The following is a 19,283-nucleotide window of genomic DNA, read 5'->3' as shown; positions in this document are numbered from 1 at the left end:
GGGTGGGTGGGGGGGGGTGTGAATGTGAAAATGCGGAACTACGGTAAATCCTTATTCCAATGAAGACCTAATGGTCATTTTTTTTTTTGCTGCCATGTGGGTGGGGGCACCCTCCTAGCCTACCCATGTATAACTATCTTATCGGAACAATTCATGTCAATGTTTATTGATTTTTTGTTGATTCAAAAGAATTTTAAGCATATGAAACTAAAAAATAGTCGAGAAAAGTAGGTCTGCATAAAGTTTCATTCACATCGAATCCGATTTCCGGATTGAACCGATCAGAAAATCGAATCAGTATTCAAATGGAAACGGTTCGTTCATGATCAGCGCATTGAAAACGTAGTCCGAATTTTCAGTTTGGATCAGTCCGGGGAAATGCAGCTTAGCGCAGCTGAAACAGAATGAAAAGGAAAAGTAAAGATTAAAAGAAATGAATTGTAAGGGTTGAAAATGAAACTAAAACTGTAAGGAAATATTTTAATAAAATGAAAGCATGAGGGGTAAAAGAAGATGATATTGAGTTTTTTTTAAGGAAATTGCGCCTTGAGCACCTAAAATTGTTGTGGTGTTTGTGCGCTTTATAAGATCTTTATCCGTCGTAGATACTGTAACTTTATTAGAGCCCCAATGACTCACATTGTGCCGTAGGATCACAACTAAGAAAAGTACCTCACCCAAAAGCATATTCTATAGGAGCCTACTTCTGTCATTCTGACTATAATAAATAGGCCTGCCGATAATAACACTCAGTAGGCACCTAATACTAATAGGCCTAAAAGCAAAAGCAAGATTGTGAAAAGATCTTATAAGTTCTTTGTTCGATTCGCAGAGGGCGCAATTCAAATCAAGCATGCGTCGTCGTCATCGGTCGCGTCGGCCGTCGGTTATAACGAATTTACTGCGTCTGTGCTAAATACAAATACAGTAACAAGTTGTGAATATAAGTTACTTGTGGGGTTTCTTATTGTTTCAAGACAATTATAAGATATGGTGAAACTCACTCCAGAACTCATTGAGCAGTGCGCTCAATACATCAACCCAGTCAGGGACCGTGAACTTGATTTGCGTGGTAAGTCGCTAAGCCTCTATCTCACAGACAGCCTCATCATTCGTAGTCCCGCCGTCAGAAGGCCTAGCTAGGCAAGCCTTCCTACCTACCTGTAGGCTGTATGCAGTACATGGCATAGCCTAGCCTAGAGAGGGGGGTGTCTATAGAACGAAGACCAAAGACCCAAAAAGAAGACCCCGATTTTTTCTCTTTTATTTTGATGATAATTCACCAGGCTGTCACAAAATCAAAATTACAGATTTTTTTGTTTGTTTTGGAGCGTCTGTGAAATTTTCAAGGCCGAAGGGTGTGAAATTTTCAAATCAAAGGTCTTCGTTTTATAGACACCCTAGCCTAGCCCCCTATATGCGTATCTACGAAACTATAACAACTTCCTGACAAAATGAAGACCCGAAAAACGAAGACCTCCAATTATTTCTCAATTATCTTAATAAAGTATTTCAAAATCATCATAACAGTTGCCACGTACCCATTTCATTATTTCATCGGAATAGAATGAGGAATATCAAGAAATACCGAAAAAAGGGTCTTTGTTTTATAGACATCCTATATGGTTGTCTACAAAACGAAGACCCGAAAAACAAAGACCCACATTTTCTTTTACTCTTTTTAAAATAATACTACACCAGGCTGTCACAAAATCATAATTACGAGATTATTTTCATCAAGATTGAGAGAAAAAAATGTGGGTCTTTGTTTTTGGGTCTTCGTTTTGTAGACACCCATTTAGGGTGTCTATAAAACTGGAATCTTGTTGGGTCCGAAGATTTAACATATTCTCCTGAGGCATCTGTTGTGAGAGGCATTGATTTTACCACTCGCCAACACTCAGCACCATATAGAACCAGTAAATTTCAGAAAATCAGGAAATTAAGTGTGTTTTGTTTGTCTTATTATTAAAATATCCAGTAAAATACTATCCTTGCTTCACAAATTATCGTACAGTGTATTAGTTACCAGTAAGAATTTTACGTTTAAGTTAAACTCGAATCTTGTATAATTATAATTTTCAGTGAATTTGGTGACTAACCTAATAAATAGCCTAATATTGATTATAATAATATAATAATAAAATTAATAATATGCTTATTAAATTGACTGAAGGGAAAAGCAAACATTATCTTGTTTTATTTTCGCCGTGGCTAGAGATACGGTACTGTATCGGAACTTCCGAATGCTTAAGGTACGGTAAATGATATAAATCATGATTAGCCAATACAAATGACCGACTCGATTTTGGCATTTTTGCAAAGTCGACATCGCGATCATGAGAAACGTGGCGCGAACAGTTACGATCAAATTTATGTCATAAAACTTTAGGCCCATTTCATGTATTTCGATTGGGGCTTATCACAATGTTTGGGTTAAAAATCCTTTCTGTTATTCTTGCGTATTTTATGGTCTACCATAGAGAATGGTCTACTAAGGCTAGGCTTAGCCCGAATACCCGCCTAGGGGCATACTTACAGTATAGTAGTCGTACTACTACTAGGCTAGGCTTAGGAGGATTCAGGGGTAGCTAAGGCCTAGGCCTGACTTCTACTATTAAAATAGTTTATTCTCGCTTGATGTCGCCAAATCTAGCAAAACTGCTATCCTTTTTATTTGCTATAGGGCCTCGGGCTACAGAATATTAATCACAGCTTATCAACAACACCCGCAAACGAACGAATCTTCGATCGTTGCTAAAACACACACTCGCTACTCTTGCAGCAGCAGTGCACTAAATGACGTCACGCATGTATCGGCGTCTCTATTGGCTAATCATGACGTAATATCATTTACCGTACCTTTAGCAATCGGAAGTTCCGATACGGTACCGTATCTCTAGCCACGGCGTTTTATTTTATGTCAGTTCACCAAGGGAAGACTACTGTAGGTAAGGCATAATATTATTATGAATAACCTTTATTGTAATGCTTTAAACTTACTGTAACCTGCCTGTCCTACAGGTACCCCTCCCCCAAGCCTAAAATAACACTTTTAGAGGTGTACTGGAGGCCCATTGTTTCTAGGGAGCCATATTGATGTTTTGCTAATGTCCACACTAATCAGAGCTCCAAGTTTACTGTACTACAACTAGGTAAAAAAAGACAATATATCATGTCTAATGTACTGTAGTTTTCAGTAATAACTGAATATCATGTACTATTGATACAGAGTATTGTATATTGGTGAGAAATTTGTATAGTCGAAATAACCAATTTAATTGTTTGCTTTATCTTTGCATTGCAGGCTACAAGATCCCTGTTATCGAAAACCTCGGAGCAACTTTGGTAATTCAGATTTTAATACTAATCTTGTTATTTGTAACATGGAGCAATTACCTGTACTGTGGTAATTCCTCCATGGTTGTAAGTGGCTATTAGAAGAAAAAAAAATGGGTATATGTTTGTCCTGTGGGGAAAAGGCCTTCCATTACTGAGCCTTCACCAGCCCCCCACATATTTACAGTAGCATACTGTACAGAATTGATTGGATCTAGTAATTAGCATGATGTGATTGAAATCTACCATGTATCCACTATAATATAATACAGTACTCCTGGTTTGATTGACTCAAAGATTATATTTTTTGCCAAAGGTCACAAAAAAGTGATCACCCTCAAGCTCGAACCCATAACCTTCAATTACAAGCTTGATGCTTTACAGTACCTCTGTTCTAAATGCTCTCGCAAATAATAATGAACTATAATAAACTTTATATTGTTTATCTATATCACAGGATCAGTTTGATACAATAGATTTTTCTGATAATGACGTTCGGAAAGTTGATGGCTTCCCGCTTCTCAAAAGACTCAGACACATTTTGCTCAACAACAACAGAGTATGGTAAGATGTAGCAATCAAGCCTGGTTTCCATAACAGCACTACACGCTATCGCTGACTTCTTTGGTGATGCTGATTGGTCAGTTGGGTCAGGGAGCACTTCCAATTACGTCGGGGACCGCTACGCAGTGCAAATGAAACGATTGCAGTGAAAACGCTTACCGACTGTGTAACCATTCTTCAGAAACCAGGCTTCATTTGTTATGACAACAATATTTTAAAGTATCATAGTAAATTGGGCTCTATAAACTTTTTCTGGCTTTCCATCATAATCACTGGGGATAAGCCTTTTGATGTTTATCGATACCATATAAATATACAAGCGGTAGTAGAATTTACAAACATAAATTGATCATAATGCAATAGAAACTTGTTACAAATCTAACAGTGTATTTTAGTATTTAACATTTTATAATTCAGTTGAAAAACAGAACATATAAAACAAGTGATAATCATAGAGAAATATAACAATAATTTAAGACTGAACTAAAAAAAAGTTGTAACAGTCATTTTTAGATTTTGGTTGTTCCAATCAGATCCTTAGAAAGAAGCATATACTGTACTGTATTCAACTTTCTTTTTTTTTTTTCATGATTTCATTCTTCACTTTCAGTAAGTCGACCACATAATTTGCTTGCTTTATTGCTGTTTTAATAATAATTATTTATAAAGATAAAATGTTCTTCTTCGGCAGTCGTATTGGTGAAAACCTTGAAGAATCTCTGCCGAGATTGGAAACCTTAATACTCACAAACAACAACATGCAGGAGTTGGTGAGTGCACTGTTGTTTAACTCGATACTTTTGTACCTATATTGATCCATTAAATGTCAGCTGTCCAAGAACTTTAAACACAAACTATATAACAACCTGAGTGCTGTTCATTAAGATAAGAGAGAGATTGGTGTTCAGCTGTGGCAGATTCATGAGGGGAGGGGGAACACAGCTACAAATTTTTCAAAATTATAAATAAAAATTAAAGATTATTACTATATTCATATTTAAGCCATTTCCAGCCATTTAGAAGTGTCATAATCATAAATTTTCTTACCTCAGGCCTCTCTCTTTATTAACTCCTTACATGTGAAAGTCCTTCCCTGGGCCCCCTGTATTTTGAATTGCAGAGTCTGTCACTGGTTTTGACGCAAAAAGTGATATATATAATTTAGCTAAGTTTTAAACATAAAAAATGGAGTCTACACATTTGGCTCATGTGCATTTTAAAGAACCCATTGCATCTATTATAAGCAGCTCTTTATGGTGGCTAGGTAGCCACAGACCACGGCCATACACAATTCATCACCACAATGATGCTGCGAGTTAAAGGTTATTCTCCTACCTTTATGATACATCGTGCTGATGGTAATGTAGCCACATATGTTTCCTAAGTGTTTTCTTATTTAATTACAGGGGGATTTAGACACACTTGTTTCGGTAAAAACTCTCACATGTCTCAGGTCAGTGAATGTAATTATTCTCTTATATACGGTAATAATTGTACATGATAGGATGGTTGAATACAAGCCCTGTTCAAACTATCAAACCTGCAATATGCTTAAATATGGTCATGATAGCATCACATCATGACCATATAAGAAAATTGATTCAACCTAAAAAAATATTCTAATTTTTTTAGGAGACTTGAACCCAAGACCCAATATTTGCAAGTAGGAATAAGTTGTTATAGATAGCTGATGATATTGTATTATAATGCCATATTAATACTGATGTAGTGCTTTTCTTGTAGGTAATTGTGAACCTGAAAATATGTTTTTATATAGACGATGATTATTAATATTGGATGGATGGATTTATTCGGTGTACTGTAAACACAGAGGATAACCCACAGTAGTCTGAAGAAGTCTTTCTGGTGGTGATTGGGCAGTACACCGGGAGATTATCCCTTAGTTTTTTTGCGAAGAGTGTACTGCGTTCTTTAACATGCACAGGACCAGCAGCTCATCTTGTGGCTAGTTTAGCAGCCTGAGCTAAGCTGCTCTCAATATTGATTATGTTATTGACTTTGGTTTTTTTTTCCTTCTTTTTTTTTTTAGTTTACTGAGGAATCCAATAACAAGTAAAAGACACTACAGACTCTATGTGATCCATAAACTTCCACAAGTAAAACTTCTAGATTTTAGGAAAGTTAAACAAAAGGTAAGGCTCATCTAACTCAATTATATATTTTAAATTCCTTAGCAAGACTTTTATACAAAGTTTATCAGAATGTATTTATAAAAAAATGAAGATGCTAAAAAAAAACCTTTATTTTTTTTTTCTCTTCTGCCTGTCTCTTTCTAATTCTGCCAAAATCATCTTGGCAACGAAAAAAATTTTTTAAATATTTTTCTTGATCAACAACCTGAACCAAATTTTGATTGTTAATTTTCTAATTGAGCAATGTTACCGAAATTTAATTATTTTATAATATGTATAAATTATTTTTTGTTAGGAGAGGGAAGCTGCATCATTGATGTTCAAAGGCAAGAAAGGACAAACTCTTGCTAAAGATCTTGGAAAACGATCAAAAACGTTAGTGTTTTTATTTTTTTGTACTAAGTTGTACAATAGATTATGTCCAGTGGGGTCCTGGTGGTGATTGGGCAGTACACAATCCCTTACTCATTTCCGAAGAATACACTGTGTTTTTTAACGTGAACATGTTCCATAATGCACACGGGACCAACGGCTTAAAACGTCTCATTCGAAAGACAGTGCCTTATCGTAACTTGCATTTCAGCCCTCCAGCTAAAATACAGGGAGAGCCGCGATGGGAATTCAACTAGGAACTAACAGGTTTCCATAGTTCAGCGCACACACAAAGATTACCACCAGTTTAGCCGACTGAGCTAAGCTGCTCTATGCATAATGCATTTTAGGATTCTATTCCCATTCTAATTTTAGTAGCTTTGATTCCTAGTATTCCACTTAACCCTACCTAGTAGTTGCTGTACCTCCCATAGTCACAGTACCTGTTGTATTGATTGTATTGTTCTACGTCCAATGTACTCAAGCTTGGTTTCCATACAATCGCTCACCCTATCAGCAACTGTCGCCGGCAATTGTAGGGAAAGTTGAATCTGGTTCAACTTTGCCAATTGTGTTGCAGACAAATCAAGGTGCCTTCCCGATTGCATCGTGGCAGCTGGCAATGAACCCTGATTCGTCTGCAATGCAGTCAGCAAAGTTAAACCAAGTTCAACCTTCCCGACAACTATCGGCGACTGTTGTACGACTGAGGGTGAGCGATTGTATGGAAACCAAGCTTAACTCGCCTCCTTTGAGAGTGAATTGACTAATTGAACTTGTGTAATTCTTCTTTTAGGTTTGTACCTGGTGCCGCTTTACCAACTGAAAAGAGCTCCGGACCCTCTCCAGCCGACATCAATGCAATTAAGGTAGCTACCATCTCTATCGTAATATATAGTGATGCAAATAGGAATGAGTGATGTAGCAACAGTTGTAAATGGAATAATAAGATGCCAATAGGATTTGCTAACAGTGACAATGACATGCTTATAAAAAGACTTCAAAATGGATATGAAAAATTAAAGAAAATTTAATTTTTATGTTTATATGATTAACTTCATAAACTCATGTTCTTATATTACCATATAACCTTCTTTAACTTTCATCTTTTTAATAAATTATCTTGTTGTTTTCCAGTTTAAGTTGCGTCATATGTGAAGCATATGTTCTGTGATCTTAACTTCAAATAGGGGAAATGTTATTATTCTAGTCTCATCCATGGCTTGTTAAGCATTTGCCAATGGAAGATGAATTTCTTTATTCATAGGACAATAAAGTTATCTATTTATCTATAAAAGCCTGTACAGTCTCGGGGTAATAAAGAGCCTTGATCAGTCGTTTTTGACATGAAATTACATAGGTAGATTGCCCACCCCTCAAAGTCTATGAAAATTGCTTTCCAGACACATAAGGGCCCTTGAAATTTTCTCGCCCCCTGGGCCCCATCACTAATCATTATTACACTGCCTATGTTTAGTTACCACTAGGGATTAGTATTAGGGCTTCTGTTAATGTGTCTTTGAATTATGATTGTAAGTTGAAACGTGCCCGAGAAAATTAGTCAGCAGTTTTGACGAGGATACAATTGGAGTGGTAAGTTTCGCGGTTTCTCTTATGAAGGATATGAGGTAAGTATATCGTAGAGTTATATGTTGAATGATTGATGAGTTTATTTAAGAACAACATTTGCACCTTTTCATCTCAGTCTTAATACCTTAATACATTACTGTAATTTGTTTTCATATTAAAGGTCTATTTACAATTATCAACATTTTCATAGTACTGTATAGTACAGTAGTACAAATAGTAGTCCAGTGAGTAGACTGGGTGGGATGGTGGTCAGATCTGCTGTAGATGTTAATGATAGTACAAATAATAATATGTAGCTATTTATTTACTGCTGTTCACAAGTCTCAGAGCACTGTTCCACATTAATACTGTACACCCAGTCATTGGAATGATGCCTATGGATGGAGTATTTCCATAGTTTGCTGCATAAAATAAATTAATGCATTTTTTCACTAGAACTTTTACCCACTTTGATGGAGAGAGACAATGTGGGGGAAGTGCCTTGCCCAAGGACACAAGCAACTTGCACAAACAAGAACAGTGAAAAGTAATAGGCTAGGCTCTACTTTACACTACAATATTGCTACAGTATTTAATTCAGGGAAAGGGTGTGGGGTCTAAGGTGGGGGAGTTATAGATACCAAAGTCTACACTGTTTATTCATGTAAAAATGTTGGTATTTGTATACAACCTTTAACACAAAAATTTAGAAAATGTTTTCTAAATACAGTTGGCCGTCCAATTCGAGCCCCTTTTAATTCTGAGACCACTTTAACTCGAAACTAATGTTTCAGGTTATCAACTAGCAATCTCCACCACAGAGCTACTGTAACCCTCTAATTAGAGGCTGAACCCAGAGACAGCCCCAAATTTTCAGGTCCCAAAGGGAGTATGAAATTGGAGGGCAAACCGTATAACAAATTGAATGATTGAGAGTACTCTGAAATAGATAAATAACATGAATTCTGTTTTATATGTGTGTGTATATATATATAATGTCTCTTATACACATCTTTCAACCTTCCCGACAACTATCGGCGACTGTTGTACGACTGAGGGTGAGCGATTGTATGGAAACCAAGCTTAACTCGCCTCCTTTGAGAGTGAATTGACTAATTGAACTTGTGTAATTCTTCTTTTAGGATGTTATGTTATGTTATGTTTTTCACTTTTGTGTAGTAGTTTATTAAATGAAGTTGTACATATTAAATTGTAACCCAGTATTATTTTCTTGCAATTTTTGTAAATTGTAAACATTCTGAATTGCCTATTCAACTTGATCATGGTTTCTTATTACTAATCCTCAGGTACTACTACTGAAATGGAAGTTGAAGAAGAAGACATGGACATTTGAACAGGAAGGTTTTTGAGAAAAGGTGGAGTTAAACCGAATCAGAACAGAAGGAACCTAGAAAGAAACATTCTTTAAAAAAATGAATAAGAAGAAAAATCAAATAGAAAGCTCTTTTTGTATATACTTTTTTTTTTTATCTTATGTAATAACTTTCTATTGTCTTCTTTATATAGTATTTTAATTTCATTCAAATATAAGTTAAAATTGATTATTTGAAGTCAAATTATGAAAAATGTAAAATGTAAATTTCTTATGTAATTTGAATAATTTTCATTTTTTTAAATTTTTTATGATAAATTGAAAGTATGATAGAGATATCATATTTTTAACTTGCATGCTGAAAATATTTGCCAGACATACATGATCAGATTTGTGTCTGTTAGACTCAGATATTGCCTATGTGCAGCATTTTTTAATATCAGACATGAATATATCATTCTTCAGATATGTATGAAACAAGCAAACAATTAAAAATAAGTCTGATCAAACATTGTTGAATTCTGACAGGCAAATAATCTGATAAAGTATAGCTTACTTTACAGATACTACACATGATGAACTGGGTGTAATCTGTTAGATTATTTATTGAGATAATGTTTGCAAGCTCAAATTTGTATGAAAATAACACAATGCATTTTGCAACTGCAGAAAACATATTATCTGAATAAGTTGTGTCAGTAAGCTTTGTAAATGCCATTGGCCAGTCAAGCGATTTATTAAAAAGAAATGAACGTTTTCAATGGTCCGCTTATTACTGATTTTCTGTGAACATCTTTATCTTCATTTAGACCAAAGGTTCTCAATAATTTTGGCCGACAGCCCAAACAAATGTCCTGATAATTTCCTGCAAACCACATAGACGTTAAAAACAGATACAGTAGAACCCCTCATTTGGGACACCCCTATTCAGGGGACACCCCTATTAAGGGGAAACCTTTCCGTGAAATGAGGGGAAATATATCTTAACACTACAGCCAGCCTCTATTAAGGTGGTACCATTGTATCACAACTACAGCAGTCTCAAAGTAAGAAAAATTAACTTCAGATTTTAACACCTTTTGAGCAATAAACCAGAATATTTTCGCCTGAATCCTTAGAGTAAACGTCGGTATAGGCCTACTGAATGTGTTACGTCTTATAAACCAATCTTGTCAATTTTGACCCTTAACTAGGGGATTTCGTTTTCTTTATATTTTTTCCTGTACATTCATATAGGCTTCTAATACATACCATAACATTCACCATTAATTCTAAGTCGTTACTATTCATGCTACATTCATCCAATAGAAAGCTCAATATTTTAAATAAAAAAAGGAATATCATGAAATAACATTGGGAACATTTTATTATTATTATTATTATTTATATCATTTATACAGTGCATTTTCTTCCTAGATACAAAGCACTTCTTTTCCCCTTGTTATTGTGTCTTCATGTTTTAAGCGTTGCTGCTGCTAAGAGTCGCAGGAGTAGGCAACCATTTATACTCCTGCGTGGAGAGAACCCATTCAGTGAAGGTTTGATGAAATTGGGAGGGCATAACATGTACCATACAGGCCTATATGGCCTACCTACGAGCCCGACAAGACAGGTGATTACAGGAGAAGCAATGCAGACAAAGCGTCATGCTCAAGGACAGCAATTTACAGTACAGCGAGGGACTGAAACCCCAACCTCGGGGTTGGGAAACCATACCGTTCCTGCTGCACCAAACCGCTTCAACAAAATATAAAACTTGTTGTTTTAATTACATTTAATGACCATAATGTACAGTATTGGCAAATCACAAATATTTGTTGATGTTGTTGCTGACTGTGCAATCATTTGAATATTAGTGCCTGTGGGTACAATTTTATACTCCTGGTTACAAGGTATAACCTTTAGGTTATGAAGTGCATTTCGTTTCCTTGGTCATTTGGGTCCATATGCTTAAGTGTTGCTGCTGGTAAGCAGCGAAAGAGCAGGCAACCCCACATCGTTATGGTCATGATATTACACATATATGTGCATCATTACATATTACTGTACACCCATATGTGGGTATCATGTCATATTCAAACAAATTTGCGCCAAGATGTCCATTACACCCATGGGCAAAACAACCATTTGTCACAAACGTAATTGTAAGGTCAGGGATAAAGATAAACAATCATAAAGCGCCTCGTCCAAAGTAATTCTTACTTTTTAATTATCTTCGACCAAACGGCATAAGAATGACAAAAATATTTAAAATGATACAGTCTATTGGAAACATTTTATTAACTTCAGTACAGTATGTTACAGTTTCTTCAAAATATCGAAGTTGATGTCTCCATGCATCGGAAGACCGAGTTGTTCGATATGTTAATAGTCAATACAAAATTCCATTTATTTGAAATAAATTATATCTACAATAGGCCTAAAACAAGGCAAACTCTTAAGATTTTTGTTCTTCATGAGACCAGTAATCAGACAAAAGTGTGATAGTGTGTCAAAGTCAAGGACTTCGTTTTCAGTGTATTCGGTTCTTGATCACATCGTCAATAAGTATTTCCCCTTAGTAGAAATCCCTGTAAATTGAACCAGGGGCAGATCCAGAGATGTCCAAAAGGGGGAGGGGGGCCGAAATTTGGGCCGATCGAGACAACAATGACCTAGGGGGTCCGCGAACTTTTTGTGTTCTAGACGCCCGAAAATAACATTTGAGGCGTTGTGGGCTATCATTTTTTTCTTTTTCTTTCTTTTTTTCTTTTTTTTTTGTTCCAAAAAGGGGGGGCCGGGCCCTAAATCCGCCCCTAAATTCGGCCGTGGGTAGGAAATTTAGGTCCCGGGCTACAAGCCCCTATGAATCACAAGTTTTGAATTTACTAGTTTTTCGGTTTGTGATGGCCAAATTAATTAGCTACGTACAGATGGAGGCCTGTTTTTGGCGTACGTCGGCCGAAATGACACCAGCTTAATCCTCTGAAAAGAAAGGCGTTATGTAAATGCCGGGAGTGATAGTGATACTTTTTCCTATGATGGTTAGTTATATTGCATAGACCCTAGGGTCTGTGGTTACTGTAAGCTTCATGCTTCAACGTTTCAAGCCGAACTACTTTCGTACTTGTAAGCTTACCCCGTACTTGTAAGCTAACCATAATGATTTCTCAGGAATCACTGCTCTTAATGAAACATTGCCACCGAAAGCCTTCAGAGACTGGTGATAGAGGTTTTAGTAAGAGAGAAGTTCAAACACAGCTGAATTCCTATTAATAAGATAAGGCCAACATATTGCTAACTTTTGGCAAAAGAAATCAAGAAATAAACCTATACTGAAGGTAGGCCTACCTTGGACATATCTTTCAAAATAGGTGCTCCGAGATTTACAAAAAAATAAATATACGAAAGAAGTTATTTATTATAATTGAATTTATTTGCTGGACGAATTAGCTATCCTTGTTTGAACAGCAGAACAGCCATCTGCCCGATATACATGTAGATAGAATAATCTGTCTCATGAGTTACGTAACTTCCGAAGCTCTTGCCGACGATGCAATGCCACGCAGGTCCATGTTTCTCGTCGAAGCCTCGTTTAATGGCTGCAGCGATGTCCTTCTCTATCTTGCACCGTTCAAACGCCTCAATTGCTACCTCGACGGCTGATTCCTGCATCTCTTCCGTCATGTCGGAGCTCTTTATCATCGCTGTTGGCCGATCCATCTCGTTGTCATTTAGTGATCTGGATTCTGGAAAATAAGGTTAACGAATTTTATTTTTATTTTCCGTACTATTCGCTAAAGGAAAGAAATTGACGTGAATAATTATTAGGAAATTTAACTTGGCCTGTAAATCAAGAAACAAATATTTTTTAGGACTGGGTATGGCTCACTAAGTCACAGGACCTTTGTGCCAGATAAATGAATGAATGAATGATAATACCAACAACAACAACAAGAACGACAATTACTACTACTACAACATCAGCAACAACAATAATAATTATCAAGAATACGTGTTTGTAGTACTGTACGTGTAGATTGTGGTTTTGTAGGAACTTCCCAATATATTATCCAAAGTGGGGATTAGCGGACAGGTTAATTAAAAACTAACAATTTACTTTTTAATGCAAAATAATTCAAATATTCAATTTGATTGTTCAAGTATTATCTCAACACAAACGCTTTTTTAAGATCTAATACCCAATTTCATGGAATAGCTAATAAGGGTTTTTATTTTATTTTTTTTACTAGTTTATAATAAATATAGAATTTCTTTGATCCCTTCATTCAAAGCTATATTTTTATCCTTCTTTCTAAATTTGCTGTGATCCTCATATATTCTCCCTTTCAGACCCACTGGCATATTTTAAACAATCTCTTAGCTTACATAAGGCCTACTTGTGTGTGCGAATTTTTAATTGCCTTTATACATTTCATGGCTACCAAGCGTTTTGACGCATTGAGGCCACAATACAATAATTAACAATGCACCTTGTCGGGACCTATCATTATTTCATATCATATAATTTTGTGAACATTCATAATTTGCGTATAGTACTAGAAGTATAAAGGTATATAACAAAGATTGGCCCTTGGTCACAATTTTTATGAGGGCATTTAATTATAAATATCTGACTGTTTTAGAAATTTTAAAATTTACTTAATTTAATGAAGACATTTGTTTGACATCAATCGATTAGAACTCCAGGTTTATAAGTTTTGAAGTAATAAGGTACTCACTTACTGTACTGATCATATAAAGGTGATACGGGTCTGAATTCGTGCGATTTCGTTTCGCTGGTAACGCGAATGCTAGGTACATTTTTCGCAGGAGAGCCGTTAAACTGGCTACTTGTAACCGACTTAGTACCGTAGTCGCTCGCGTTAGTTGTGCGTTGGCCAGACGTAAATCTTTGCTGGGTTTCGATTCTGTAAGTCCGGGACTCAGTTCGAACGTTACTGGTACTCATGTTGCTTTATCTATAGGCTTATATCTTCTTAATACTTATAATGTATTGGCCTAGTTGACTTCATGAGAGAATATTTTCTGTGACAGTAAATACAGACGGATTCTCGACACTGTACAGAATGTCTTTCAGTTCTATTGTATACGACACAATATATGAGGTCCTGAGACACTTGATTGATCACAGACGTGGGATTTAAAGCCGTCTGACGCACCCTTTTTAATTGTACTCGTCCTCTGGTTTTATAAGTTATTGTATCTGATACACGAAGCATAACGAATGACTTCTGTGTGCTATGTTTAAGTAGGCGTATCAATGTATATATAACCATGAAGCACATAATAGTAACTTTGGTATGTGAAAAAAAACCACTGGTGGGAAAGATGATAACAAATAATAATCGTATGAAGATGAGAATGAATTACTATAAAGATGAGAATGAATTATTAGTATTATTTACTTTATTTAAACAACAATTTTTCTTAATTATATTAATAGCTAATGTCTTACATATTTCATTAATACAGTCGTTGCACTACCATTTACTGGAACTGTAATTAATGTATAAGAAGGGGGAGTGGGTAAATTGGAGTATAATTGAATTGTTTATTTTATTTTTACTAATTTCATGTGGTTCAAACTGGCGGTCAGTTGGTTGGGTGGGGGAGGGATATATTGTTTGGGTATTTGTATGTGTATACACAAATAATGTGGAGCTGGAGGAGGCAAATTCTCCTTTTGGCACTGCTAACCCTTAACTGAATACAGTGAGAATTGAACCATCTACTCAGAAGCGGAGAGATCGAAACTCATCTATGGCAACCATTTTGTGTAATACTTTTAAAATGTGTCGATTCGTTGTAGGCCTTACGAGGGATGTTCCTTAGGTAAATCTTAACAGTGGTCCTATACAGAGAAAATCGTAATTGTATATAGTAGAACTATTCACCAAATTCCATTCAACCGTCCGCTATTGACAACTTTGTTCAATATAGGCATACAATAGTCCTATTCATTAATAGCTCATATTCCGACAACACTTGCGATTGTGCAGTATTATTACTCGTATTATTGCCACGAATTTAATTGAGGAAGGACCCAGGCCATATACCTACCGAGAATTGCGGTGGAGAGATGTTCCGCCGACATTTTATTTCATAGTTTTTAACAGCATATTCATGCCCTGACCGGTAGGAAAATATTGGGGATGTATCATGGGGAACACGTCCATTTCTTCATATCTAGAACGCAGCCGCCGTCACTAACATTTCCAAAGCTATCTCTATTAATGCCGTACCTTACAAACACTACCGTGCATCCCAAGCCCGTTGTTGAAAATAATTAACTCCAAATATTTTAAATTTGGCATTTTTACTGCATTTATTTCCCTCCCTTAAATCTGCCTACAGGCTTGCATCCACTGCCGTACGTGATTGCAAAGGCTGCTTATAAAGCCAGTAAACTTTAATATGTACAGTTAAAACAAATTGGAACCGTACTCTATATAATTATAAACTAAAACAGTAAAGACATACGGTAGGCCTGCGTTTAGTCTAGAGTAGCTAGTTTAGCAGAGTAGCCCAGAGCGGCCGCTGAAAGTTTCTGTCAGTGAATTGCGCCGAATTCACCTCTCCAGAAGATTGCATGATTGATGTTGTATTCTATACATGCCGGTGTGGGCTCCCGAGTTCTTGAATAATGGTGCATACTCTATTATTGTCTATATCATCACCAACACTGTACTTATACTACTACTGTAATTGGTCATGATACTTGAACATGATTTTAGCGAAACCGAAAGGCATAGGCACCATAGCTTATTGTCGCATAAGTTATACAATAATAAGTGGACCACTAACAATAAATATATAATAACGTTAGTTGTTTTCTGAATTGAATTTACTTACCGTAATGATGAAACTGATTGGCGCCGAATGATGCGTTCATCTTAATTAGGTCTATTCTATACTCAAAGTAACTTGAAAAATATCCAGAGATTGAATGACTGAATAAACTGCCAGACACCTCCAAGTAGAAGGAAGGATCGAGTGCACTGACTTACAACACCTCAGCTCCCCACAATGAATAAAAGATGACGTATCAAAATACAATTATGCTGTACCAATAATTTATATCAATGAACTGTATAGGCTTACTAGAGACGTACAGTACCTACAATCGCTCTACATAAATATACAGTTGTTTTGTTGTTGAAGGTTACAGTCAAATACTAGAATCATGTTTAATGAAGTGTGAAGGGTGATGATATCATAAGATACAAATAGTCTACTGCTTTGGTAGTAGTATTAGTAGTAGTAGTAATGATGATGATGATGATGACGATGGTGATGATGATGATAATAATAATTTGAAGTTAAAGTAGAAGGGAAAAGACAAAGAGGAAGGAAAAAATGATGTTGCTTAATGATATTCGGAATTGAAGAAGTTAAGACGAGTTGATATCAATTCTTAGCAACTAAACGCTTTTGTTGGTACTTCTGCCACAAAAATTCACAAGTGGCCTCATTTTGTTCTCTTAATACATTTCCTATGAATTTGTGCTGCTTTTTTTACGATTATCAATTGCACTTGCAACTTATTTGTCAAACCATGGTTTATACTTTCCACCAATAATTTTTTGACCAATACCTAGCAGATTTAATATTACGATGTTTTCCCATGATTTTTCCACAAATCATCAGAATTCTTTTGAATATTTGCATCCCAATCCCTGAAGTCGTTCTCTAATTGAGCTTTATATCTCACGAAGTCTTCACCAAACATAATAATCTGAACATATTTTTTACAGTATTGGTCAATTGCATTTCTGATATGTTGTATTTAGTTAGCATTTTATGGTCACCTCCCAATTCAAATTTTCTTTCTTTATCAACAATCATTTCAGAGATACAATTGAACCTGATTTTTGAAGAACAAATGTGAGCTATTGTACTTGGAAGGTTATTTCTGGTCCATGTTATTTTACCCTTACTATATATATTCTGTTATAAAATATAATCAACCTCAAACTCTAGAAAAATTGTAATTTTAGACCACACTATCAGGGATCGGTTCACAATACTTTGACTGGAACAGAAAATTAATACTTTAGTTCGACGACGTGCAACTGGGTAGGGTCAGGCTTTTCGGCAATTCCAGTGCGATGCATGCAAAGCAACAATTATTAGACTAAATAAATAATTCCAAAATGGCCAAAATGATCCATTTCAATCGAAATGATTTACATATTTATTCAGAGCCGTTGATTTTTTTTTTTTTTTTTTTTTTTTGGGGGGGGGGGGGAGACATTTTAGTCCCTGAATCTTAATCGGGCACTTTGTAATCTCCCAAATTACCAAAGGTCCACATTTTCCAGAGATAGAAAAAAATCAAGACTTGCCCTCGCACATTCCAGATCCATCCACAAATCTCCTCGACCAATCAGAGCAGTTTCCAATTAGAGCCGCCTTCGTTGTACATAGTAGCGGATTCGAGGGGAATCAGTGGTACAGGCAACAATTTCCAACAGTATTCATGTAAGCATTTTGAGGAATTGTAGCTTTTTAAAAATACAGGGGTCTCAAGTCTCCCGGAACTCGAGGGGCTTTCTCGGAAACCGGAACGGCCTCCGCGCTTCCGCAAACAATCAAGGATCTCCCGAAATTCAACCCATACCCAACAAATTCATAACATGAGCATGTTTCCACGGTTTTATTATCAATTTTCTCACGGAAGTCGTTGCCAATGTATTTCACAATGTGCAGCAAAATAAAATTAAATGTTACAAAAATTCACTAATTTTAGGCGGAATCAAGGGGACCCCACACCAACCAAACTTTTCAAAAATTGAAAGAAATGGAAATTCAAATTAAAGTCTAAGAGTGCCATTTAGGGGTGCCATAATCATAAATTTTCTTACGTGGTATAGACCGTACATTTGGGAAAACACCTCCCTGCCCTCCGCTATCTGGGTCACTGCAGTTCTCCAGGACAAGGGTGGTGCCAAGGTCGCCGATGCCCCTGACGGGAGCAAAGTAGGCGTATTCGGGAGTAGCTAAAAATATATCTTAAAAGTATAAGAAGGCTGTGTTCATACTTCACATTGTATTAATGGAATTAATAAAATACAATACACGCAACACATTTCTTTGATATTGATTTAATGGATCATAAATTCCATAAATTGAGTGCATGTACAACTATAGCTTCATAAATTTCAAATATCACACTGTTTTGCTGTTTATCAATTTTGCCTCTAATATTATGACACGCGTGATGTATTACGTCAAATGATTAGGCGTAGCCTTAAATTGTCAGAAATTCTTCGGGTATATGCCGGTAAGTGCACATAAAGGAAATGTCAATCAAATCTAACTAATGCTTCTCGAATTAATCAAACTTTTTCATATCTTTTTTTTTCGTTGAACTGTGTTCCAATCCTGAAAAAAAAAATGAAAGTAAAAAAAAGTACATAAACATTTTTTCTGAATAAAATAATGGATAATATTCTTAAAGATTTTGTTTCTATAGTGTCCGATATAACTTGACAATAATTCAATATTTAATAATTAATTACTTAATAATAATTAGGCACCTTGTATGTACTGTATACATTTAAATTAAACTGCTAGTTGTTGCTGAGAGATAATGTTCCTATCCCCAAGCAAATCCACACTATAGTACTGTCTCAGTTTAGGCTTTTTAATGCTTTTTAGAATGAAGCAAGATGCGATGAGTTGGCAGATAAAGCCGGGATGACTTCATGGAATATAATTAGAATGGGCTGATGATTATTATGTTATAATGACAATGATAGGATGACAATGATTGTATAAAGATCATAATCATGATGCTGCTATAAATGGTGGTTAGGTGTTAATATGCTGATTGTGTTCATGACATGATAATGATTATTTCTTTTTAGATGAGTATGATAAACATGACTATCTGTGTGAACTACTTGTGCTACAGTTTTAATTGCAAATAAAACTTACAGATATTTGCA

The 19,283-nt window shown here is 35.8% G+C and overlaps 2 protein-coding genes across 4 annotated transcripts; one reads left to right on the top strand and one right to left on the bottom strand.

Moving 5' to 3' along the window:
* The first annotated feature begins 847 nt into the window (after positions 1 to 847).
* On the top strand, positions 848 to 7,434 carry LOC117110121 (U2 small nuclear ribonucleoprotein A'-like). Its single transcript, XM_033252720.1, has 8 exons — positions 848 to 1,072; positions 3,308 to 3,348; positions 3,797 to 3,903; positions 4,595 to 4,673; positions 5,310 to 5,356; positions 5,954 to 6,056; positions 6,352 to 6,431; positions 7,225 to 7,434. Exons 1-8 carry the CDS (start codon positions 991 to 993, stop codon positions 7,346 to 7,348), a joined length of 663 nt encoding a protein of 220 aa, XP_033108611.1. The 5' UTR covers positions 848 to 990; the 3' UTR covers positions 7,349 to 7,434.
* Positions 7,435 to 11,525: 4,091 nt separating this feature from the next.
* On the bottom strand, positions 11,526 to 16,430 carry LOC117110122 (dynein light chain 2, cytoplasmic-like). Of its 3 annotated transcripts, XR_004445630.1 has the most exons (3): positions 14,056 to 14,475; positions 12,429 to 13,058; positions 11,526 to 12,397 (listed from the first exon to the last, which is right to left on the bottom strand). XR_004445630.1 is itself a non-coding variant. In XM_033252722.1 (2 exons), exons 1-2 carry the CDS (start codon positions 16,223 to 16,225, stop codon positions 12,763 to 12,765), a joined length of 336 nt encoding a protein of 111 aa, XP_033108613.1. In that variant the 5' UTR covers positions 16,226 to 16,430; the 3' UTR covers positions 11,526 to 12,762. The 3 variants fall into 3 exon arrangements, 2 of the variants coding, with proteins under 2 accessions (XP_033108613.1, XP_033108612.1); XM_033252722.1 differs by lacking the exon at positions 14,056 to 14,475 and adding an exon at positions 16,186 to 16,430 and having other exon boundaries at positions 11,526 to 13,058; XM_033252721.1 differs by having other exon boundaries at positions 11,526 to 13,058.
* Between the last annotated feature and the right edge of the window lie 2,853 nt (positions 16,431 to 19,283).

The sequence above is a fragment of the Anneissia japonica genome, unplaced genomic scaffold (assembly GCF_011630105.1).
Source record: "Anneissia japonica isolate Jap-2015-1 unplaced genomic scaffold, ASM1163010v1 scaffold1829_len478734_cov173, whole genome shotgun sequence".
Classification (NCBI taxonomy): Eukaryota; Metazoa; Echinodermata; class Crinoidea; order Comatulida; family Comatulidae; genus Anneissia; species Anneissia japonica.
Note: the sequence above shows the minus strand (reverse complement) of the source record. Positions and strands in the feature narration are given on the sequence as shown.